We start from the raw sequence: 22957 nt of genomic DNA on the forward strand, positions 1-22957 counted from the left end.
CGGTGAGCCCGGGTGCAACTCTCTCGGCCCCGCTCCCTCCGCTCCTCCCATCCCCGGATCTTGCTTCCACGCGCCCCGAGATGGCCAAGAAGGCCGCGAGCAAGGGCAAGCAGCCTGCAGACACACCCTCGCCGCTCCCCGAAGACTCCGGTGCGTCGTCGCCTCGTCGTCCTCGTCCACGTCGAACCTGCGCTCATCACCGCAACGAACCGCTCTGCACGCAGCTGTGACGCCCGCAGACGCAGCTCAACACGACGGGCAGGTCGTCAAGCGTGATCCCGCCGCAAAAGTCAACAACGCAAACCTCTCGGAGCTCAAGAACGCCGCAGACGACCTCGTCAAGGAGGCAAGTCCGCGCTCTTCTGCTTGCATGCATGGGGACGCGGCGCACTCTTTGCGGTGCTCACGGCTCTCTCTGGCCCAGTGAAAGAGCGCTGATTCGCGATGACTCCTCCCACAGTTCTTCTCCCTCCCGACCCACCGCTTCTCGCGTTCTTTCCTGCACGAAGACGTGCGTCTCTCGCTCGGCTGGACCAGCGTCGCCGTCGCAGCCGCAGCCGGTGTCTACGGCTACCGCGTCGAGTTCCAGGAGAGCAAGTACTGGGTAACGGTCGGCGTCGTCCTGTGCGTGCTTCCTCTGCCGTCTCTGGCACTGTTCAGACGTGCTGACCGTGCACTTCCTTACAGCTACGTCGTGCTCAACACTGCGCTGGCGCTGTACGTCGCCTTTGTCGAGAAGAACATCATCTTCGAGGGGAAGCGCAAGACGTTCGCATCCAGGGTGAGTTTACCGCCCGGCTAAATCTCGCCACCTCGTGCACAGCTTTTCGGTTGCCGGATGCGTTGCGGGAAATCGGTACTCATGCCCACCCGTCGCTGCAGATCTCGACCGAACGCCTTACCATCTCGTCCCTCGCCGCGTCCTCTGCGACCTCCTACACCTCTTCCACCTGGGTCCCGTTCCCGCTCTCGCTCGTCGCCCCCTCTCCGACCATCCCCCTCCCTCCGCCCTCCTCCCCCTCCGCCTCCTCCCCGTTTTCCTCCTCGCCCTACCCGCTCTACTCCCTCACGCTCTCGTACGCACACTCGGCCAACGCCAACAAGTCGCTCCTGCACTCTTCGAGCCGCGTCCTCACGCGCCCGTTCGCCGAGCTGTTCGACTCCGAGGGCCGCATCGCCCGCGCCGAGGTCGAGCGGTGGTTGGAGCAAGGGCTCGCGGAGCTGCAGGGCGGAGGGGCGGCGAGAGGGGACGAGGCAGAGGGGAGGAAGAGCAGGTGATAGCTTGTTTGTACTTGCGAGGAGGAAGGGGGCATTGCTGTTACATGCCGGCTGTGATGTTCGGATTGGGTCCGAGATGAGGCAGAGCAACGACGAACTGATGAAACTGGCGAAGCACAGGAAGCCCAAGAACAACTAAGGCCGGCAGGCGCGCGTTCGTACCAAGTACTGCCAAACCGCCCAACTGTCCTGCGCGGCTATCTGCAGTGAGCGAGAAGAGCGAGGGCGACGCTTTCGACGGGAGCGGAGAATTAACCACGGCGGCTCTCTTCCCCGAGTGTCACCCCTTTGGCTGTCGCTGAGCTGCCTGGGGCAGCTTGGAGCTTACCTTCCTGAGCTACTGGCCCGATCCGCGCGCGACGTACGCCTCTGACCGTTTGCTGCATCGCTTCCCCACTCTCGGCCGACTCGTTATCTCCCGCCGTGCCACCTGTGCCGCTGATGCCACCAGTAGCTACAACGGCGAAGGCGCCACGCCGACGAACCAAGACAGGGTGCCGGGCGTGTCGGGAGCGCCGCATCAAGTGCGCGGAAGGAGCGGTGGACGAGGCGACGGGCGCGAAACTCGCGTGTGCGGCCTGCGTTAACCGCGGGCAGGCGTGCTACTACCCGCCGAGCATGGACGAGTGGAGGACCGCGCGGGCGACGGTCCGAGTAGACGCCCCCTCGTCCTCGTCCACCTCGTCTCCTCCGATCGCGGCTTCCACGCCGCTTCGCCGAATCCTCCCACGCCGCTCTCCGGAGACGGAGCAAACGCTCTCCTCTACCCTTCTCCGACATATTCCTCTCGACGGACCCGCTTCGTTCGTTCGCCCGTCTCTCTTTCCCATCTTCGACTCGGAAGACGATGCCACCCATCTCGGCTACTTCGTTGCGGGCAACGTCGCTCTGCGTCTCAACACCTTTGCCTCGACGTTGCCTCCGTTTGATTCGTTCAAGCACCGGGTTATCCCGTACTTCTCGCACAACATTGCCGAGCGGCGGGGCGACGACGCGGACCCGGCCGACATCAAGGTTCTCTACCACGCGGCGATCCGCTTCTCGGCGCTGCATCGGGCGCAGACCGATACCGACACGGGTAGATTATACGACACCGCGGCAGAGCATGCTCAATGGGCCGTCGAGGCGCTTGAAGCTCTTCCCACAAAGTATTCTCGCTCCGAACGCCTGCTGTGCGTGGCGGTCCACAGTCCCTTACCCGCGAGCAGAGCTTCACACACAATCATCATTCACAGCCTTGCACGGGTTCTGCTTGTCCTGGGCAACATTGTCGCAGGCGAGCCGGTCGAAGTCTCCCCGTCCGACCTCGTCGCCAACGTGACGACCCCGGTCGGGCACGACCTGTACGACGTCGGCTGCGTCTGGCGCACGCTCACGCTCTGCCTCCGGGAGGACAAGGGCGTGTGCACGCCCGTCCCGCTTGCCGGCGACCGCGACCTCGAGCTCACGTACGGGCTGTCGCGGAGGATATGGCACATCCTCAGCCGCGTGAACGACCTCTGCTCGCACGCGCGTATGCTCTGGAGCGCGCTCGGCGACACGGCTGCGGGGCTCCTGGCAATCGAGGCACAGCAACTGCTGCAAGAAGCCGAAGAGGTGACCCGCCTGGCTGAAGCAGACGAGACACCGCGCATCCGCAAAGGCACCGAGGTCGGTCTTTCCTTCACGTGTCCGCAGATCCCGTCCTCAAGGCCTCGAAACTGAAAATTGAGCGTTCGGTGCCACAGATGATGTTTCACTGCATCCGTCTCCTCCTCTCATGCGAGGTGCTCGGCGAAGTGTTCGATTCCTCAGAGAACGCCTATTCACGCATGCGTATGTCGCGTCTTTTTGCCGAGACGCCACAGATGGAGCGCGTGCTTGGCTACGGACTGCCTCTCACGGTGCGCTTCGCCTCTTTGTGTTGTCCCGCTCAAATCGTGACAGACTCTGTCGGCTACGCGTGTGACTGACTCCGCCCATTCTCCGGCAGGTTGCTGCCGTCTACTGCCCATCAGCGTCTGAGCGCGCCAATCTCGTTGCTCTTCTGCGCGACATTAGTCTAGGTCGCTCGCCCGCCGGCGTCGAGTTGAAGGCCGTTCAGGTGCCCGACCTTGCATGGGCCTTGGCGGCAGGCGCCGGCAGCCTGACGCAAAATCGTGTACTTCCGTGGCGCGAGGCATGCCGTTTGCTGTCGGTTTCCATCCTTCTCTAGCCCCTTTGTACTGTAATGCTTGCCTCGCATGTCAGTCTGTACCTATTGAAGGCCCAGTCTCCTCCGTTGTTGATAATGCATCGATGTGTCTGTTCTCGACTGGAGGATTGTACCGCAGTCGAGTATCAACGGCCTTCCACCTCACTTGTTCTGACGCTTCACTCGATCTCAGCGCTCCCTGGCGAGTCATAGACGTCAAGGGCATCATATAGCAGACAGATCTTGACAGATAGTGAGACACCACAGAACAGAGAGAGAGAAAGTCGAATCAAGAACGGTGCGACTACTCCTCCTTCATCAGCGTCGACCGCGAGCTGATGACGCGCAGCTGTTTGCCCCAGATGTAGACAGGCACACCCATGCAGCACACAGCTGCGACAATCCCGGCCCAGCAGCCGAGCGCGCGTTTCCACGACCACGCCATAACCCAGTCGACAGCCCCGTACGAGAAGCCGAAGGCGAGGACGTTCTTGACAATCGTTGCGAGAGTGAGGAGCTGTCGAACATGACGATTAGTCGCAAGTGAGGCCGTTAGTCCATTCAAATTGCACGGTGTCGCACCTGGCCAGCATAACGTGGGTAGCAGTCGATGCTGTACGCAAGCACGATTGACACGGTTCCGGTCTGCATCGTCGCAAGGCGGATCAGTAACTGTCCGAGATACAGGTGGCCACATTGCGCACCACTCCCATGGACGCGAGTCCGGTGGACACAATCACAGGCACCGCCCACGGATCGTGCTGGCTGACCGAAATGCCGAGAGACGCAACACCGAGGATGAGCGCAAGCATGAAAGGGATGGCCATCTGCACAGCGCGTAATACGTCAGTGTGAATGACCGGCTGCATTTGAGGCATAGTGTCACGCACCGGAAGGCGGAACTCGGGTTCGCGCAGGTTGTTGTTGCGTTTTGTACGCCAGAGTACGTACTTGTCTGCCATCCAGCCGGCGAGAACAGCACCAATCGGGTTGGCCAGCACACTGGTCCAGTTCGTTGCGCCCACAGCCACAATGGAGAAGTTGTACGGCGGTGCCGTGTAAAGGATCGACTGAACAAGCCTGTGTGCCTCCAGCACGACCGTGAGCATCAGACGCAATACTCGCCAAGGAATAGACGTACGTGATGAAGAGGGTACAGATAGCGGCAACGGCAAAAACCAAGCTTGGCCACAGTGCTAGCGGAAATTGACTGAAAGTCGAAAGCGGACGTCAGTTCGGAACCACAAGTAGAGTGTGGATACGAAGCACTCACGCAAGCAGCAGCGGCGTACTAAATTCCCATAAGTATGAGTCGGTTTTCTCCTTAGCGAACCAGAGGCGAAAAGAGGATTGCGGAGGTCGGCCCTTGCCCAGTAGAGTTGCCGGCGCGACGTAGCCTGCTTCATTGCCCTTGTTTGGACAATCGCTGGACTGGTCCTTCTGAACCGCAGCAGTGAGCGTGCGGTGGTACTTTGTCTCGGCTGGAACAAGAGCGCTGTCAACACGGGCGGACTACTGGAATTGACGATACTCACGAAAGAAGACAAGCGCAATTTGGCAGGCCATTGAGGTGGCAAACGAGCACCAGAAGCTGTTCAGAAATTTATGAGTGGGACATCGCCCTCGGTTAAGAATGCAACAAATACGTACAAATTGCGCCAAGTCGAGTATTCAGCAAAGACCGATGCAATGAACGGACCGAAGCCTATGCGCAGGCTAGTCAGCAAAGCAAAGACAAGGAGGAGCAGAGCGGGCGCACCGGTTGCGCAGAAGAGCACCCCAAAGTAAACGCCGTTGGCCCTGCCTCGTTGATGAAGGAAAAAGAGATCCTCGATGACCATGGGACCGATAGTCTCGATGAGTGCGGCTCCCTGCACAGCAAGTGTCAGAGGGCAAATTACGCTGATGTACAAGCAGGCAGAAACACACCAAGCCACTGAGCACACGCCCGCCCATCAGGCTGCCGTAGCTCTGCGCGCGAGCTTGCCAGATAAACGATGCAGAGCACAGGACCTGGCATGTATGTGCTGATCAGCTGCAGCAACGGAGGAATCAGGATGTAACGTACGTTTGCAATAGCCAATGCTGGGCGGCGACCGTGTGCGCAAGCAAGCGGGATCAAAAGCAGGTTGCCGACGCCGAGCAGCAGAATCATGGAGCCCGTCAGGTAAGAAAGCTGGCTACTGCTAGCGCCGAATTCTGCGCCCATTGGACCGTAGAACTGCGCAACGTAGGTCAGATGCGTGCGAAGGATAGGCAAGGAGAGCTGCAACGCACTCAAGACACCACGAGCGATGGATAGCACTGCACAAACACATAGAGCAGGCAGAGCGTGTATGAGGTGGTCTTCCAAGCCCGCGACCAGTTCTTTGAACATGTAGAATCAGTTACATGTTGTGCAAGAGTGCTGTTTGACGGGCGTACCAGCGGGTCTGCGCTGTCATTTGCAGGAATTGGGATGAGGACCTCCTTGCCATTTGAAAACCCCTCGTACTCTTCGTCGACAAGCTCTGTGCCCGGTGGAATGCTGCAAGGGAGTTGTCAGGCCGTGAACGTGCGTTCGGAATTTCGGCTGCTCGCGCTTCGGCGGCAGACAGGAGGGAGGGCGCACCAAAGACCCGTGCGGGCTTCGAGTGCAGTCCGTAGCTCGCGATTGGTGGGCATGGCCGATGAAGTAGGGAACAGAGCGAGTGAGAGGATGAGCGAGAGACGGAACAACAGAAAGACGGGACAAGCAGTAGGCCCCGCAAAAGCGCTATCTCTCCCCGAGATCTGACCTCCTCGTATGCGTGCAAAACTGCACGATTTTGGCAGGCCTGATCGAGAACCTCATGTCGAACCGAGAAGCGAGCGAAGCTGGTGCGTGATTGGTTCGACAAGCGAGAGCGGGGCATTCAGTCGGGCGGCCCCATGCCGCGCCCCTGCTCGCAGCTGGGCCTCACACACTTAGACGAGCTGCTGGGCGGACGATCGAAGGGCGGGAAGGCAAAACAGTTGATTGCGCGAAGTGGACTCGCGATGCGAAGAGATGAGACGACAAGCGAAGGGAGCAACCGAAGCTCTGTCTATAGCAGGGTTCAGGTTCTTGCGGCGCGGAGTCTTGGCTTTAGGCACAGCGTTGACCAGCGCTCGACGCAAGCTGACGGTAGCTGCGGTCGAGGCGAAGAGACGACGACGACGGCTGACGGCGATGTCCAGCTCGTCCATGTCAAGCTGCACCGCTGCCGCCCCTAGACAGCAAGACACTAGATTGCACGCTGAAAGGACCGCACAAGGTCAAGCTGCACGCCCTCGCGCGGACGCGGCGCGGCTCCCTTTTTTCATCGCTTCTGACAACGCTCTGGCCATCGTTGCTCCCTGCACGGCTCGCCGAGCCACTGCTACCGCTGGGAGATGTGCGCAGCTTACGCAGCATTGTCCCGACGCTGCGGAAGCGCTAAGCGAAGGCTCCGACGCTTCGGTCGCCTCTCGCCTGAAAGCGAGCCGCAATCTCCGCTTCCGCAGCGGATGTCTCCGCTTGCTCGCTTGATAGACATCGGCACGCCCTGTGGGAGCGCGCAGACTGCTTGTTGGACGATTGCTTCCCTTCTACGCCTCCTGGCCCGACTCCTCGTTATCAATGCGTTCGACCGGCTACATCTGGGATGCATCGTTCGGCTGGTGGGACACTGGCGCGAGTCCTCTGATGCCGAGCGACCACCGTGTAGGTGTTGTGCTTGTTTTGCAGTTGACCGCCTGGCTGATCTTCGGGCTTGACCTTTGCAGCTTGGAATCGCCACCCACCCCCACCATGTTGCACACCCGGACACGAAGCGCCGTGCTCACGAGCTCATTGAAGTCACGGGCCTGCTCGACCACCTGCAGCGACTGCGTATCGTTCCTGCGCAGGAGGAAGATGTGCTTCGAGTGCACGAAGCGCACGTACGTCGACCTCCTGCTTCTCGTCTTCTGATCAGCGCTTGACCTCTTGACTCGCACACAGTACGTCGAGCGCGTCAAGCGCGAGAGCGACTTGAACGGCGGAGACTGCGGCGACACTGTCAGTCCTTTCGGCCGCGGTGCGTTCGACCTTGCCATGAAAGGCGCAGGCGCAGCGATCACCATGCTCAGGGCGGTGCTGGATGGTAGCATCAAGAACGGTTACGCAGTGCGTCAAACTCGGCGGCGGGCTGGCCAGCAGGGCTCGCGCTGAGTTGCATCTCGAACAGCTAATTCACCCGCCTGGCCATCACGCTGAGCCTGCCGGTGGACGCGGCTTCTGCATGTTCAACAATGGCGCTGTGTGTGCCGAGTATGCCGTCAAGAAGCTTGGCTTCAAGAAGGTGGCCATCGTCGACCTCGACGTCCACCATGGCAATGGCGCCGAGAAGATCTTTTGGAGCCGAAGCGATGTCCTCACCATCTCGGTCCACCAGGACCGCTGCTTCCCAACCGACAGCGGTTTTGCTGAGGCTCGCGGCGTGGGCAACGGTCTTGGCTACAAGTGCGTGCAACATCCACCGCTGTGGAGGCACTGTCGAAAGCTGATGTCCTTTCTCTTTGCAGCCTAAACATTCCTCTCCCGCCGGGCAGCGGGAACGGCGCTTACGACTACACGCTCAAGACAATCGTTACGCCGGCGCTGTTGGCGTACAGACCGGAAGTCATCATTGTGGCGAGCGGTACGCATCTAATGACCGCCTTTAGCTTGCGACACAACTCTGACGGTCTGACTCTGCAGGGCTCGACCCAAATATCATGGATCCACTGGCTCGACAATGCGTCACGGCAGACGGTTTTGTCAGCATCACGAAGCAGATGATGGACGTCGCACACCAGCTCGGGCACGACAGGCTTGTCTACCTGCAGGAAGGGTGTGGCTCGCGCAACCTCTGTTCAGGGAGTACAAAAGACTGAATCTGCTGCATACAGCGGCTACTCGCCCGTCTACGTCCCAATCTGTGTGCACCGCATGTGCGTGATGTCTCTTCCTTGCGCTGCTTTTGCTTCCGCTGAATTGGCCGGACCTAATCATAGCATCGAGACACTCGCCGGCGTCACCACACTCAAGGACGACCCGTACGAGCACATCCTGTGCCCGCAGCATGGCAGCAACCTGGAGTCGTGGCAGAAGGATGCGGTTGACTCGCTCACTAGCCACCTTGACGCGCTTTCGCCGAAGAACCATCGCTCTCCCCGTTTGTAATGGATATCAAGTGTACGACAGCTGCGCGGGTTCATGGTAGCGCCAGCGATTTGCGCAAGGTCTCGTGCTAACTCTGCGCGGAGGGCGCGGAGAGGCGGAAGCGTCAGTCTTGAGCGATTTGGTTGCGCTTGCTGCCACAGCTCGCAACTTTATACGAGGTGTACATAGCCGGGGTCCTTCCTCACTTCCCTTGAACAGGTCGGACAGCGTTCCGGAAAATTCGGCCTTCTCAATTCCCTGCGGACGCTTTCGCAGACTCGCAGAACAAGTGCCAGGAATGCACCATTGTTACTCAAGCTCAGAGTCGGGAAAAGTAAGCAAAAGAGATGCACTACAGACGCGGGCGGCAGCACGCCGGCTCGACCGCCGCTTCTTGCGTCTGCGTCCCGTTGCCGTCGAAAGCGAGCCGAGACTTGTTGACGTTCTGCGTCGAAGGCGCGACGTCGAGCGCCGGGTTCTGCTCAAAGAAGCCGACGGGCTTGAAGTGCATGCGGAAGACTTCGCAGGGCATGACGGGCCTGTGGACGACACATGCAAGTGTTAGCGCCGGGCAGCAGGTGCGCGCACGAGAAAGGGAGGCCGCACCAGTCCTCGGCGCGCGTCGCATGCGTAAAGCCGAGCGTGAGCCACAGCACGCTGTCGTCCTCGAGCTGCCGCCCGCGGTTCGCCCAGGCGTTGCACCCGCCGCGGCCGCCGCGCGACTGCCACATGTGCTCGCCCGAGCCCCACAGCTCGTCGTCGGCGTATTTGGTCACGTGGATGTGGTTGTTGGTGAACTCGCCGCGCTTGTAGTGCATCGACGAGGGGTCGAAGAGGCCGAGCTGAGTTGGAGGAGCTGCGACAATCAGCTCAGGGTGAGCCTCCTGTCCTCCGCGCAAACTATCATACCGTCCGAGACACACCGACGACCTTGTAGGCGATAGGCTTGCGCGAGTGCTTGTTGACCTTGTTCGGGTTGATCATCTTGACAACGCGGTTCGTCGTCCAGTCGAGGTCGAATGCCTGCTCCTTGTCGACCTTGGTCGTCTTGACCTCGAAGCCCACGCCGTGCGGGTTTGACGCCGGTTCGCGCGGCATAGCGAAGGTGTCGTCGTAGACGACCGCGTTGGACCGGTAGCCGTCGAGCGCGGGGTCGATTCGAAGGTTGAAGATATGCTGGTGGTGCGGCGCAAAGACGCCGTCCGCGACAACGGTGCCGTACCCGAGCGACGAGAGGTCGACGCCAGGTGCAGAAGGTGTCACCGACATGATGCCGGTAGCGCGAATCTCGTAGTGCTGCGGAGGGGAAATGTCAGTCGGCGTTAAAGCAGGAAGGGACAGTCTACGCACAATCGTGCCGGCCGTGTCTAATCATCACAAAGGCGAATGCAAGGTAAGTCCGCATGCACGAGAACGATGGAAGAAAGCAGGTGGCGCGCACCGAGAATCCAGTACAGCGCGTACTCGTAGTTGCCCACGGTGACGATGAGCTGGAAGACGAGCTCCCTCGCACGCGTAACGTCTGCGCGGCCCGTGCGGATGTTGGTGTGTTTCCAGCCGAGGCCGGCGTCTTGCTCGTGAATGCAGATCGCGTTGGGGATGATGGCGGGTTCGCCGTCGGGCGAGACCGAGAGGCCGTCGAGGTAGTGGATGACGCCGAGGCAGTCACATCCAAGCTGGAGGTTGTTCGCGACCTGGCCGGCGCCGCACTCGCCGAGGTCGAACGCCGACTTGCGATGAAGCGGCTCGCGAGGATCACCTATAAGCAGACTGGGCGTCAGCAAGAGCGGCTCATACATGGCTGAAAGAAACCCGGCTGTCGTCCGGACGCACCGTAAGGAACCATCATCTCGGACAGTGCCATGCGGTAGAAGACGGGTCGTCCATCGTACGTAACGTTGCGCAGAACCATGCCCTCGCGGACGTCGAAGCAGCAGCGGAAGCGCCACTTTTGCCACGAGATGGTCTCGCCATCGGCGCCGACGTCGAACGAAACGCCCTGCGGCTGCCTGCGATGCGAGGGGAAAACTTCAGCTATGCTGACGTGCAAGGGGGTGGGCAGAAGCGCACGAGATGTGGAACGGCTTGAGGTCGCGCCTCAGGCCGTTCTGCTGCAGTTCGGGCGCATACTCGGAGTCGGCATTCGGCACGAAGCGCGCGTTCGGGTCCGTGTTGGACATGCCGAGATCGGTCGGGAGGCGGTCGATGCGCGTGATTTCCATGGTCCCGATGTCGACGACGCACGAAAAGTCGAGGGGGTGGCCGTAGAAGTTGGCCGACGGGTGGTCCTTGTTGTGCTCGTAGTTGAGAAAGAACCAGACTTGCGAAAGGCGAGTGGGTGCTGCACAATGTGGACGATTCGTGAGTTAGATGGCAATTCGTCGCAAGTCAAGCAGATCACGTACTGTCCGACTCGTCACTGCCGTACGGCCACGGCTCGGCGATGACCTGGCAATTTGCGGGCAGCTGTAGGCGCTCGACTTCCTTCTTCACGAGGGAAGATGCGAGCGCAGCGCTGTCATCATCGCCGTCAGCAGCGTCGCAAATCAACTCGACCCAAGGATCGCACTCACGCGCCAATCTTGAGCATTTCCTCGTCGCTGCCGGGTCCATGCTCGCCGACGAGATGGCGCTGCCCGAGCATGCGGCCGTTCGTAATGTCGATAATCGCCTCCATGTATTCTTGGCGTCCCTCGAAATAAAAGAGCGCCTGACAGGTGCATGTCAGCCCGCTTTCCTGCAAGCAATGGCGCGACGTGAGGCGGAATGAGCGCGCACCTGACCACGACGGATGGGCGGGCGGGGGCGGGGCCGGCCCTCGAGTTCCGCCTCGAGGTACGGGACGACCTCGGCCTTGGGCGGCTCGATGAGGAGCGCGCGGCGGAACGAGCACACCTGGCCCGGGTTGTGCTCCTTGACGAGACGGGTGATGGTGCGGAGCTCATCCTCCTGCAGCGAAGCGAGCGGGTGGACCGCCTTGACCGGCTGAGGTGCGGGAGCGATGTCGATCGAGGCAGCTTCGGTAGCCATGGCGCTGTAGCACAGAGGGGGCAGAGCGGGGAGGATGGCTTCGTAGAAGATACAAACGAGAGGGCAAGGTGCAACGAAGAGACCGCCTGGAGTCGTAGGCGGGGCTGCCTCTTTACGCCCATGCCGCGTCTGTCGCGTAGCGCCTGGGACACAGAAGCGTTATCGAGGCGGCGGAAGACGGCGTTTTGGCGGTTTGAGGCAGACTCGGTAAGCGAGGGGGCGACGTGCGATTGGCTGGCGCAGCGAGATCTCGAGGAAGGCGCTGAGGGTCCTGCGCAGCCATGTCGCCAGGTTCCAACACAAGGCTGCTGTCCCGGTGAGCCTGTACGCAAACTTTTCGAAGGGGAAAGCGGGACCGGGCGCTGTAGAAGCGGAGAGCGATCCGAGCAGTCTCGCACATCAGCGCGAGGGGGCAAGGGCGGGCCAGCGGCTAGCGAGCAGTGCTGAGACGCGCTCACTGGCCCGAGTAGCACTCTCGACCCGGACCTGGATCGCGTAGCGGGAGGGCGAGCAGACGAGGGCTCAGCGGGATGCAGCGTCGCACGACGAGCGTTGCTCCGAGCGGTACGGACGCTACGGGGTGGTGGTAGAGTAGACCTTCTGGCAGAGCACCAAGCGGCTCTGGTCCCCTGCAAGTGCGCGAGGGCGAGCGCGGGATGCGGCAGGGCGCGAGGGCGATTTTGGCGGAGGTCGGGGGCGCGGCGCTCGCGGCTTTCCTCTTCTTGCTCGTCTCGACCTTCCGCAGCGTGAGCCACCGCCCCTAGAGCACGAGCGAGTCTACCGGCACCTTGCCCTCGTGCCCTGCGCCCCTCCCGCCCACCTCCCGTTCGCCGCCTGCGCCGCGACCGCGCCGAGCGCGAGCCTTGAAAAACGGAGACCGGCACCGCCGCCTGCCCGCTCGCACGCACGAGCTGGCCGGTCGAGCCACTGGCGGGCACTGCGAGGACGCTGGGCACGGTTGGGCGGACCAGGCGGGGCCTGGAGCGGGCGGCGAGGGCGCGACGGGCGCTCGCTGCGAACGGACCACCTTCGCCGCCAGGCAGCAACTCGCTCCCTCTCCCGCCTCATCGCGCTGACCCTGCCTTGCGTGCGCTTGCAGCATGAAGTTGTGCTTCGCCAACCCTGCCACCGGGCAGCAGAAGACCATCGAGATCGATGATGAGCGCAAGACGTGCGCTCGCTTCCTCCTCGCCTCGCCGCCTCTCCCGTGCACGCGACCCGCCCAGCTCACACGCTCGCACGCACCCGCAGGCGCATCTTCTACGAGAAGCGCATGGCGCAGGAGGTCCCGGCCGACGCCCTCGGTGACGAGTTCAAGGGCTACGTCGTGAGGATCACCGGCGGCAACGACGTGCGTGCTCATATCCCGCCGTGCTCTGCCCGTCCCGACAGCGCTGATGCCGTGTTGCCCGTCTATGTCTTCACCCTTTTCGCCACATGTCTGCGCCCGACCTGCGCTCGTTCCACTTGCGCCCTCGCCTGTCCCTTCCCCTCCTTCCCGCTGCCGCCATCTTGTCGGATCCCGTCCCGCTCGCGTACCTTTCCGATTTCGCCTGCCCCTCGACATCTGGGCACTTTGGCGTATACAGAAGCAGGGTTTCCCTCTCAAGCAGGGTGTCCTCGTCCCGCACCGTGTCCGCCTCCTTCTCGCCAAGGGCCACTCGTGCTACCGCCCCCGCCGCACCGGCGAGCGCAAGCGCAAGTCGGTCCGCGGCTGCATCGTCGGCCCCGACGTCCGCGCCCTCCACCTCGTCGTCGTCAAGCAGGGCGAGAGTGACATCCCGGGCCTCACGGACGAGGTCCTCCCCAAGCGCCTCGGCCCCAAGCGCGCGACCAAGATCCGCCGTTTCTTCAACCTTGACAAGTCGGACGACGTCCGCAACTTTGTCATCCGCCGCGAGGTCGTCCCGAAGAAGGAGGGTGCCAAGCCCTACACCAAGGCGCCCAAGATCCAGCGTCTCGGTACGTGCTCTTCACTCCGCAGAAAAGCTGGGCCGTAGTGCTCGAGCTGGGCGGGAACAGCTGGATCGAAGCGTGGGAACTGACTTGGCCTGGTTCTGCAGTCACCCCCGAGCGCCTCCAGCGCCGCCGCCACCTCCGCTCGCTCGCCCGTCGCAAGACCGAGGCGCAGGTACGTTACCTCTCGACCTACTCTACCCGAGCGGCTACCCGAGCGGCGGCTGACTCCTTGTTTCCGCGTTCCGCAGCGCGAGCAGAAGGCGGAGTACGAGGCCATCGTCGCCAAGCGCCTCGCCGAGCGCCGCGAGCGCTCGCACGCCGTCAAGGCGGCCAAGGCTGCCCGCCGCGCGTAATCCCCTTCCTGTGGGCTGGTTGTAGTTTTCCGCGTGTCCAACCCGTGGCTTTTCCCCTCGCCTCGATTCGCGAGAGAGAGAGACGCGGGCTGTTCGGTGCGAATTGCTTTGCTGCCCTATCGAAACGGATGGGCAGGTGTTGCTGCACATCGCGGTGAACGTGGCAAGGTCTCTTGCTTCTGTCGAAAGCGGCTGGCTCTCGAAAGAGAAGCAGGCCGGACAGCCTGGGCGTGAGGAGCTCATTGGCGAAATGCTACGCCGCCATCTACGCCTAATCCTCGTCACAGTCCACCTCCTGTACCCACCCATTCCCAACCGCGAGCTCGCCAAAGTACGCCGTCACCGCCTTCAACTTTCCGCCCATCCACTCCTCCTCGACCTCGATCTTCTCCCCCTCGTCGCGCCCCGGCAGCCTCGCCAGCTCGAGCAAGTCGACGTTCCGCGGAAGGTAGTACGCGACGTTGCGCGTGCATCGGCGCGCGAGCGAGAAGAGGTCGCGCCCGTGCAGCGGCGCGAGCGCCGAGAGCGGGTATGCGGGCGGCGCTGCGACCGCCGAGGGGGCGACGAGCGCGGGCGTGGGCGTGCCCGGGTGCGGGATCGCGGTGATGCCTGACGAGGATGAGCGGCGCGGCTTCTTCCTCGCGGCGGCGGGCGCGGACCCGGCGGTCTGGTAGTCGATCCCGCCCCAGGGCGGCGAGAGGAACACGACTTCGATCTTGTCTTCGTCCTTGACCCCGCCGCGCTCGAGCCGTGCGAGGTACTGCTCGGTCCAGGCAACCCAGTCGGACTGAATGAACGTGATTCGGTCCGCGACGCCGTAGATGCGGGCATTGTGCGCCGCGCAGGCGAGACGGATAGGCGAAGTGTCGAGCGCGATTACTGCGTGGGGCGAACTATCAGACAGGCGCTTCAAGACCCCAAGCAAGCGATGGCGAACGTACCGCGCTCGCAAGTAAAGGCAAACTGGATTGCGTTGCCGCCGACACCGCAAAAAGCGTCGACGATCACACCGGATCGACCTGCAGATGACCGGTCAGGCATCAGTGAGTATTGCCATACGCTCTTGATACGAGTCAGGAGGGTACGCACAGCGCTCGGCAATCTGTATGGCGATGTTCTCTGGCGTTACAGAGTACCACCCTTCGCGATCCATCTCGCACCCTTCGTCGAAGCGCGAGAGGAGCCGGTAGCGCTGCGCCCAGTCTGCACACGAGCTCGTCAGTCGAGATGCAGCAAAAGGACCCAGAATTAGTGAGAGAGACGTACATTTCTCGAGCTCCTCGGGCAGGTTGTCCTCCGAGTAGCGCACGGGGACGCCGTATCGCGTGCCCGCCACTGCGTCGTACTCCACGAGCGCTGCGTCGTCGTCGTCTTCCCGTGCCCGCTTCTTCCCCTTGACATCGCTCGTTCCGGGTCCCGCTCCTGAGCCGTTCGCGAGTGGTTGCGTCGGGATGAAGAAGCGCTCGTCTGCCTCAACCCCTCCGTCCGGTGCCGTTTCAGAAGGTGCTGATCCCGCCTGCGTCGTCGCTGGCTTGGCAGGCGACGTGGGGATGGTCGAGACGACGGGGTTGATGAAGCTGCGCACGACGGGCGAGTTGAGGATGGCGTTCTGGCGCTGTCCGCGGCGCATCGTGTGGGCCTGTGAGCGGTTCCGAGCAGGGCTCGGCGAGCTTCTGGCGAGATGAGGGGATAGCAGCTCTCGGAGAGATCTGTCCGCATCTCTACGGTCCTCTTGCGCATCTCACCTTCCCTCAAAAGGCTTCCTGTAGGGGCTGCCGAGCTACTAGACAGGCCTGCTATCGTCTGGCCGCTGCAGCTGCTGTCTGCTGCTCAACTTCCTCCTCCTCTTCTTCATCAATTCGTTCGCTCGACCGTCGCGTCCGTGTTCTCGCATCCGTCTTTGGGGCTCGAAGATGCTCAGCCGAATCAAGAGCTTCCTTACGGGCGGCAACGAACCATCAGCGGCTCCTTCTGAAGGCTCTGTTGCATCCGGCGCAGACGAGGAGGTTCGTGCTTCCACTTCAGTTTCTTGCATCAAGTGAGCTCACCTCCCTTGGCCCTCCAGGTCTGCAAACAGTCCTCTGAGCCTAGGGAATCGGACGACGAAGAAGACCCTCCGACCTACGGCTCGGAGACGCAAGAGGACGACGAACAGCGCCGCGGCTGGCTCGCCTGGCTCGCGCAGCGCGAGAACCCGACCCCCGAGCAAGTCGCCGCCGCGAGCACGCTGTACGTGCACCACCCGTGGGCGGACGAGTTCGGACTCGGCAAGTGCAAGCGGATCACGTCCAAGTACGGCTGGACGAGCGACGTATTTGCGCCGCCGTACTACGACGACGAGGACTACGCCTCCGACACGGACGAGTTGAGTATGCCGGCTTCGTTTGAGGATTTGCACAGAGACTTAGACCCCGTCCGAGCAGTCCCAACGTCCTGCACGTCGCGTTCGGCGACGACAAGCCGGCACTGACGCCCGACCCGGAATGCTCGGACAACGTGTACCGATCGACCTGCGGCACCATGGTGATGAAGCTCTTTTTCACGTCCAAGAACCCGGGGTTCGACGACCCGGCGAACGAGGCCGACGTGTACCGGCACCTGCAGGAGGTCAAGCGCGGCGAGGGCCAGGGCGAGCTGTACCCCGAGTTTCTCGGCATCTTTCGCACCGAACGGGACCCGAACGGGCCGCCGGTGGGAAACCGGATCATTATCATGCGGTGGCTCGGAGACAAGACGGGCTCGCGAGAGGAGCTCGACTCGTGCGTTTTCTTTGCCAACTTGCGCTTTCGACCCGCAGCTGCGCTCATTCCCACCCTGTCACTTTCCCACCCTCGCAGCACCGCACTCCGAGCCGCCGTCGACCGCCTGCACTCGCTCGGCGTCGCGCACGGCGACCTGCGGCGCGGGCACGTCGTGCGCAACGCCCTGGGCGGGTTTGGCTTTGTCGATTTCCGCGAGGCGAGCCTGCTCGACGAGATTCCGGACGCGGACGTGCTCGAAAAGGCAAAGAGGGAGGACACGGACGCGGTGGGCAGGGAGGGAGGGAGGCTGAGGGGCGCGAGGAGGTACAGCCGCATGTCGTGTCGCGGCGGGTGGTGGTGATGCTGGTCTTTCCCCTTGCTCTCGATTCCCTCCTGTGTGTGAGTAGTCGAGGTCGATCGCGTCGTTGTTACAATGGCACTGCAGCGCACAGCATAGAGGGAGCGAGAGATAGTGATGGTTGGTAACAAGGGAGCGGGCGGTAACAAGGTGGGAGAGATGCGGTATGTAAGGACAAGTGGTCGGGGCGCGCGCCGCAGCGTCTAGTACGGCTTGGTCGGCGTCTGCGGCTCGGCGCCCGCGTTGAAGATGTGCGCGGGGATGGCCGCTTTCGGCGTCGGCGAGATCGGGTACTCGAGGTCCTGGATGGCCTGTCGAGCAGTGCGTGTGAGCTTTATACGACTTCGGCCGATCGCCCCGGACGCGCGTAACGCTGGGATGGAGCGAGGGAGGAAGCGGCAACTCACCTCGTACGGAACCGAGTTGAACAGGACCGAGACGCTTTCGCCAAAGTGACTCCGGCGCTACGGGGTGAGTGTAGCAGATCAGTTACTCAGCGCAGAGAGATGAAGCGTGAGGGCAGGGTAGATGACGCACGACGGCCTCGGCGAGGACATGGCTGACGTCGAGCACGCGGAGCTTGGAGCACGCCTTTTTGTGGTTGTCTTGCGGGATCGAGTTGGTGACAAAGATCTTCTGGATCGCCGAGTCGGCGAGGGTCGCCATGGCCTTGCCCGAGAGGATCCCGTGCGTGACGAGCGCAAAGACCTGCTTTGCGCCTCCGGCGAGGAGGTGCTTGGCCGCGAGCGCGAGCGTGCCGCACGTGTCGGCCATGTCGTCGATGAGGATGGCCGTCTTGCCCTCGACCGAGCCGACGAGGACCATGCGCGCAATCTCGTTGGCCTTTTTGCGCTCCTTGTGGAACAGGGCAAAGTCGAGGTCGAGCGAAGCCGCCATCGACGAGGCGCTGCGAGGAGAGAGGCCGCGTCAGTGAGCACCTCGTCATTCTTGCACAGCTCGGTCGCGTAGCCCGGCGAAGGAGCGGCGTCCGAGCACGCGCAGAGCGACGACGCACCGCTTGGCACCACCGGCGTCAGGCGAGACGATGACGGCGTTCTTGATTTCTGGTCCCATCGTGTCGCGGAGGTAGTGCAGCATGGTCGGCTCGGCATACAGCTGCGAACAGAATGCAGGTGTGTCAGGGCCGGCAGCTCAGGCGGACGGCGATCTGGGGGAAAGGAGACAGACGCTGCGAGGGCAAAGGCGGGTCAGGCGCATGTTCAGAAGTAGTCACAGGAGCGGACAACACTCACTTGTCAACGGGGATGTCGAAGAAGCCCTGGATCTGGCTTGCGTGCAGATCCATCGTCTGCAAGGGTCCGTCCACGTCAGTCTCTCACTCTCCTCATATTGGATGTTGCGGGACAGCAGGAATCGGCACGCACGATGACGTGGTCGATGCCGGCGCCGCGGACGAGCATGTTGGCGACAAGCTTGGCGGTGATGGGTGCGCGCGACTTGTCCTTTTTGTCTTGGCGGGCGTAAGGGAAGTGGGGGCTGCGTCCGGTGCCTCCTCGTAATCAGCCGCAGTCTCTGACAGAGTACGAGCTCAAGAGAGAGTGCCTGTACGCACACGACGGCGGTGATGCGGCGAGCCGACGCTATCCGGAGGGTGTGGGCCATGATGCAGAGCCTGTACGATAGTCGGGTCAGCTCGCGCTCGCGCTCTGGCGGCGTACAGAGTGGTCGAGAGAGCGCGGACGCACTCCATGAGGGCGCCATTGGTGCTGGTCTCGTCTCCGCTGGCAGTCGCGACGATGTAGACATCGGCCTCGCGCACCGACTCGTGGAAGGTGACGCTGGCGGCGGGGGACGGTTGCAGCGAGGACGGGAGCAAGACAAGCACAGGCAAGGAGCGGTCAGCGGGGTGTGTGGGTGCCGAGAGACGAGCCGGCGGGTCCCGAGCTCACGAGAGCTCTCCGCTCGGGAGGGTGACGATGCTCGAGCTGCCGAGGGGGAGGCCCAGGCGGCGGGCGATGAGCTCTGCGAGCTGCGGGTGCGAGGTCCCTGCACGGCGCGAGCGAGGGTGCGTCGGACGGGGTGAGCCGGCGAGAGCGGAAGCGGGTGAGCGGATGCGGCAGGAAGTGCGCGGCGGGGCAGGCGGGAGGGGTGCGCACCGCTGAAGACCTTGATCGTGTCGTTGCTCGGCATCTGTGCGTTTGCGCTGGGCTCGACGCGACGCTGCTCCGGCTGCTCGGCGTCGTTTCGACTTGGCCGCACCCGCGCGCGCGCTTCCCCCGCCCCGCGGGTCGCCCGTCTCGACCTCTTCCGCGCAATCTGACGCCTTCCTGGGTGGATAGGGCAGGTCTCTACATGATCAGACAGCTTCCCATCGCTCGATCTACCCTCACAATGCGATTCAACCGAGCCGTGCCCCTCGTTGCTCCGGCCCACCACGCTCATCTCGAGAGATCGTCGGCAAGAGTCGCACTCAATCCCCTGCGGAAGCGTCACTTGGCTCCTCTAACAGATACGTGTCGCGTATGGCTCGCGTGCAATCCGAGAGCGCATCTGCGAATTCATCGATTCGAGACTGCCTCAGTCGACGAGGAGCGTCCACTGCGACCGCGATGCAGGACGATTGCAGGTACAGCCGTTGTCTCGCAGCTTTCCCCGGCTTCGAGACTTACCTAGCAGTGTCTGTGCAACACACCTAAGCCGTCCAGGCAGTGTGAACGGGCCGAACACCGCTGAACGGGGTGCAGGCGAGTGAGACGGTTGTCTGTCGCGACGACCGTCCACGCAAGACCATCGTGTGGGCAGCACAGGCCTCTGTTGGCGTTCCTTGATGCAAGGACGAAGCAAACGAGAGCTAGGAAGCGAGCCATCTCGTGCAGCAGTTTCATCAGTTGCTCGAGGCAGAGACAAGGACAGCGAGCCCGCAGCGACACGGGCCGAATCAAGCAAGGGCGAGGGGCCCTTTGTAGCAAATTCCACAGTGTGCACGACACTGCAAGACTCTTTCGGCGAGGCGAAGCGCGCCTTTGGAAATGTCCGGAGACGAACCCAAGCTCGGCGCTTCTCCGGCAGCGACGATCGCTTCCTCTCTGGCCAGGCAGCGAGACAGAGCAGCGAGCACGTCGCCAGGATGGACTTCTACCACCGTGCGTCCCTCTCCTGCCCTGTCGTTGGCTTCCACAGCTCACCCTCCTCTCGTCCTTCGCATCTCGCTCAACTCGCCTCGCTCTTCCCCGCTCACCGCACAGGCGCCGGCCTCATCCTCGATGCGCTCGACAACAAGAAGGGCTCGGTCAAGGGCCTGTGCATGGCCGAGGCCAAGAAGGGGCGCAAGGCCGGAGAGGGCGCCCGCTTCCTCAAGGTCGTCGTAGAGGTCCTCAAGTGTGAGTCGGCGCGTCTCTCGCGTGGTCTCGTGTCGATCTCGCAGCTGCAAACGCTGCAGTCAATGCTCCTGCCTCTGGATACCGCTGACTCGCCGTCCGACTGTGCGCAGACCGCCCCCACATCCAGCACCTCCTCACGGCGACCAAGCTCCTCGCACAAGAGCCTACGCTCTTTGTCCCGCCCTCGTCGACCGCCGCCGTCGCATCGGCGCTCAAATCGGGCTCTGCCGCGTCGGCCAACAAGGCGCTCAAGACGCCGCGCAAGCACGTCAAGGCCGCGCCGTCGCCGCTCAGCCTCGCGAGCGTCATGGTGCACGACTTGCTCTTTGCCAAGCGCGGACTGACGCTCCCCAAGGAGCACAAGGTGCGCAAAAAGCTCGAAAAGTACCAGCCGGCGTGAGTCTCGGCTTGCTTCCGCCTTTGCGTCGCTCGCTTGTCCTGTACCAGTGCTTGCGCGCAGCGCCTAGATGCGAGCGTCCATAAGATCGTACAGCCGAACTGACTCGATACTCACACCACAGCCTCGAGAAGGAGAACGAACGCGAGAAACGCCGCCGCAAAGTCGCGACCAACGAAGGCCTGCAGATTGCGCTCCCCGAAAAGGTCGCGTCGTCCCTCGAGGGCATCGGCAAGGGCAAGAAGCGCGCGCACGACGCCGACCGCTTTGCCGAGGAGGGCGCCGGGTCGGACGGCGCGCCGGGCGAGATTCGGTGGATGCGCGTGAACACGCTCAGGTGGACGGTCGAGGCGGCGGTCGAGTGGCTCGAGAAGTGCGGATGGGAGATGTTTGAAGACGTGGAGGAGATGCTTGCGGCGGCGTGCGTCTCTCTCGCCTTGCCCCGCCGATCCCGATTCCTGACCTTCCCACCCGGAATCTCCCACAGGCAATCCAAGCCCAAGGTCTTCGCCCTCGACGCGCACATCGAGCCCCTCCTCGCCCTTCCCGCCGCCGTCTCCCTCCCGACCATCTCGGCGTACCAAGACGGGCGCCTGCTCGCGCAGGACAAGGCGTCGTGCATGCCCGCGTGGGTCCTGCTCATGCCCGCGCTCCTCGATGCCGAAGAGCGCGCCGAGGCGGGCCTCCTCTACGCCGACGAAGACGAGGACGAAGAGAAGAAGGCGGCGGGCGGGGACGCGAAGGGCAAGGGCAAGGCCAAGAGCAAGGGCATCCGCGTCCTCGATGCGACCGCTGCCCCGGGCAACAAGACGACGATGGCGGCGGCGCTCGTCGCGACCGAGGGGATCAACGGGCGCGTCGTCGCGTGCGAGCGGGATCAGGGGCGCTTCAAGGTGCTCAAGGACATGCTCAAGCGCGCAGATGCCAAGAGTGAGTGGCTCGCAACCCCTGCGTGTCGTCGCGGCCAGCTCTGCTGCTGCGTGCGGCGACTAGAGAGAGTTGGCCAGCTCACATTCTGGGTCTCTCTACAGACGTGCAGCCGATGAATGTCGACTTCCTCTCGCTCAAGCCGGATGACGCGAAGCTCAAGAACGTCACGCATCTCCTTGTCGACCCGTCTTGCTGTGCGTTGTAGCGCGGGTCAGTGTCCCTGTTCCCTAACCGATCTGACGCCCTTGCTTTGCAGCTGGATCCGGCATCCCCTCCCGCCTCGACCACCTCCTCCCCTCGGCGCCCGAAGACGAGCAGCTCGCGCGCATCCGCGCCCTGTCCAACTTCCAGCTCGCCATCGTCTCGCACGCGCTGCGCTTCAGCGGCGCGCAGCGCGTCGTCTACTCGACGTGCTCGATCTGGGAGCAAGAGGACGAGGGCGTCGTCATGCGCGTCCTCGCCAAGAAGGAGTTTCGCGACGCCGGGTGGAGGCTCGCGCCGCGCGACGAGGTCATGCCGACGTGGGAGCGGCGAGGACGCGTAGAGGCGTGCGGTGGCGACGAGAGTGCGTCGTGTCTGTCGAGGCGTTATTTCTCGCGCGGGCTAGCTGCTGACTTTCCCGTCCGCGCGCAGCCATCGCCGATTCGCTCGTCCGCTGCTTGCCAGAAGACGGCACCAACGGTTTCTTCGTCGCGTGCTTCGTCAAGGACGAGACGGCCGCGCCCATCGCTGCGCCCGCGGTTCCTGCCGCCGCGGCCGCCGCCGACGAGGGCGAGGAGGACGCAGCGCTCGAGCCGCTTGAGGACGAGGATGTGACCGAGGGCGCGTCGGCTCCGGCCGTGAGTGCGCAGCCGGTCAAGAAGGGCGGCAAGGCGGCGAAGAAGGCCAAGTCGACGGCGTCGCAGGCGGCGCGCAAGGCCAAGGACGAGGTGCTCGGGCTCGCGTCGGCGCCGGCTGCGGCGAAGGAGTCGGGAAATGCGGAGGTAAAGGCGCCGGCGAAGAAGGGCGGCGAGGGCGGCAAGAAGCTCAGCAAGAAGCAGATGTACTTGCTCAAGAAGGAGGAGCTAAAGCGCAAGAAGGAGGCTGCGCAGGAGTAGGCGGGACGGTGCTTGCAATGTCGCCCATTGCCGGTGCTACCACTTTGCGACGGCCGTGGAAGTAAGCGAGCCCTCTCCTTCATTTCGCTAAGGATTCCGGTTGAACGGCTTTGTTGGCACTACTTCATGGCGATGT

At 62.8% G+C, this 22957-nt stretch overlaps 10 protein-coding genes across 10 annotated transcripts; 6 read left to right on the forward strand and 4 right to left on the reverse strand.

Annotated features, from left to right (window-relative positions):
- Window positions 1-80: 80 nt before the first annotated feature.
- SPC2 (signal peptidase complex subunit SPC2) lies at window positions 81-1278 on the forward strand (the record flags this gene model as incomplete). Its single annotated transcript, XM_076647451.1, has 5 exons — window positions 81-150; window positions 225-346; window positions 461-624; window positions 688-781; window positions 883-1278. 5 exons carry the CDS (start codon window positions 81-83, stop codon window positions 1276-1278), a joined length of 846 nt encoding a protein of 281 aa, XP_076506986.1.
- Window positions 1279-1896: 618 nt separating this feature from the next.
- JCM10292_000934 (uncharacterized protein) lies at window positions 1897-2982 on the forward strand (the record flags this gene model as incomplete). Its single annotated transcript, XM_076647452.1, has 2 exons — window positions 1897-2450; window positions 2514-2982. The coding sequence occupies 2 exons, from the start codon at window positions 1897-1899 to the stop codon at window positions 2980-2982; spliced, it is 1023 nt and encodes a 340-aa protein (XP_076506987.1).
- A 773-nt stretch (window positions 2983-3755) lies between these two features.
- JCM10292_000935 (uncharacterized protein) lies at window positions 3756-6115 on the reverse strand (the record flags this gene model as incomplete). The annotated part of the gene is made up of 13 exons (XM_076647453.1): window positions 3756-3968; window positions 4034-4096; window positions 4156-4278; window positions 4342-4531; window positions 4593-4661; window positions 4725-4932; window positions 4987-5042; window positions 5102-5156; window positions 5211-5322; window positions 5381-5464; window positions 5520-5672; window positions 5876-5978; window positions 6063-6115. 13 exons carry the CDS (start codon window positions 6113-6115, stop codon window positions 3756-3758), a joined length of 1482 nt encoding a protein of 493 aa, XP_076506988.1.
- A 955-nt stretch (window positions 6116-7070) lies between these two features.
- JCM10292_000936 (class II histone deacetylase) lies at window positions 7071-8636 on the forward strand (the record flags this gene model as incomplete). The annotated part of the gene is made up of 8 exons (XM_076647454.1): window positions 7071-7154; window positions 7217-7372; window positions 7434-7598; window positions 7660-7934; window positions 7997-8112; window positions 8172-8304; window positions 8363-8404; window positions 8468-8636. 8 exons carry the CDS (start codon window positions 7071-7073, stop codon window positions 8634-8636), a joined length of 1140 nt encoding a protein of 379 aa, XP_076506989.1.
- Window positions 8637-8967: 331 nt separating this feature from the next.
- JCM10292_000937 (uncharacterized protein) lies at window positions 8968-11645 on the reverse strand (the record flags this gene model as incomplete). The annotated part of the gene is made up of 10 exons (XM_076647455.1): window positions 8968-9154; window positions 9222-9471; window positions 9539-9911; window positions 9966-9982; window positions 10057-10374; window positions 10449-10624; window positions 10686-10956; window positions 11021-11130; window positions 11189-11325; window positions 11394-11645. 10 exons carry the CDS (start codon window positions 11643-11645, stop codon window positions 8968-8970), a joined length of 2091 nt encoding a protein of 696 aa, XP_076506990.1.
- Window positions 11646-12745: 1100 nt separating this feature from the next.
- JCM10292_000938 (uncharacterized protein) lies at window positions 12746-13957 on the forward strand (the record flags this gene model as incomplete). The annotated part of the gene is made up of 5 exons (XM_076647456.1): window positions 12746-12816; window positions 12897-12996; window positions 13235-13607; window positions 13709-13776; window positions 13853-13957. The coding sequence occupies 5 exons, from the start codon at window positions 12746-12748 to the stop codon at window positions 13955-13957; spliced, it is 717 nt and encodes a 238-aa protein (XP_076506991.1).
- A 271-nt stretch (window positions 13958-14228) lies between these two features.
- On the reverse strand, window positions 14229-15587 carry TGS1 (RNA methyltransferase; the record flags this gene model as incomplete). The annotated part of the gene is made up of 4 exons (XM_076647457.1): window positions 14229-14836; window positions 14899-14976; window positions 15047-15160; window positions 15224-15587. 4 exons carry the CDS (start codon window positions 15585-15587, stop codon window positions 14229-14231), a joined length of 1164 nt encoding a protein of 387 aa, XP_076506992.1.
- A 283-nt stretch (window positions 15588-15870) lies between these two features.
- On the forward strand, window positions 15871-17059 carry JCM10292_000940 (uncharacterized protein; the record flags this gene model as incomplete). Its single annotated transcript, XM_076647458.1, has 4 exons — window positions 15871-15963; window positions 16023-16321; window positions 16381-16716; window positions 16795-17059. The coding sequence occupies 4 exons, from the start codon at window positions 15871-15873 to the stop codon at window positions 17057-17059; spliced, it is 993 nt and encodes a 330-aa protein (XP_076506993.1).
- Window positions 17060-17259: 200 nt separating this feature from the next.
- JCM10292_000941 (ribose-phosphate diphosphokinase) lies at window positions 17260-19207 on the reverse strand (the record flags this gene model as incomplete). The annotated part of the gene is made up of 10 exons (XM_076647459.1): window positions 17260-17367; window positions 17464-17520; window positions 17594-17963; window positions 18072-18172; window positions 18318-18365; window positions 18442-18553; window positions 18630-18689; window positions 18763-18855; window positions 18967-19063; window positions 19174-19207. The coding sequence occupies 10 exons, from the start codon at window positions 19205-19207 to the stop codon at window positions 17260-17262; spliced, it is 1080 nt and encodes a 359-aa protein (XP_076506994.1).
- Window positions 19208-20144: 937 nt separating this feature from the next.
- Window positions 20145-22821, forward strand: RCM1 (rRNA (cytosine-C5-)-methyltransferase RCM1; the record flags this gene model as incomplete). The annotated part of the gene is made up of 8 exons (XM_076647460.1): window positions 20145-20160; window positions 20263-20397; window positions 20508-20793; window positions 20919-21215; window positions 21282-21724; window positions 21826-21918; window positions 21981-22289; window positions 22358-22821. The coding sequence occupies 8 exons, from the start codon at window positions 20145-20147 to the stop codon at window positions 22819-22821; spliced, it is 2043 nt and encodes a 680-aa protein (XP_076506995.1).
- Window positions 22822-22957: the final 136 nt, after the last annotated feature.

This window comes from Rhodotorula paludigena (assembly GCF_050403205.1).
Source record: "Rhodotorula paludigena JCM10292 DNA, Rt_paludigena_JCM10292v1_ctg9, whole genome shotgun sequence".
In the NCBI taxonomy this organism is placed as follows: Eukaryota; Fungi; Basidiomycota; class Microbotryomycetes; order Sporidiobolales; family Sporidiobolaceae; genus Rhodotorula; species Rhodotorula paludigena.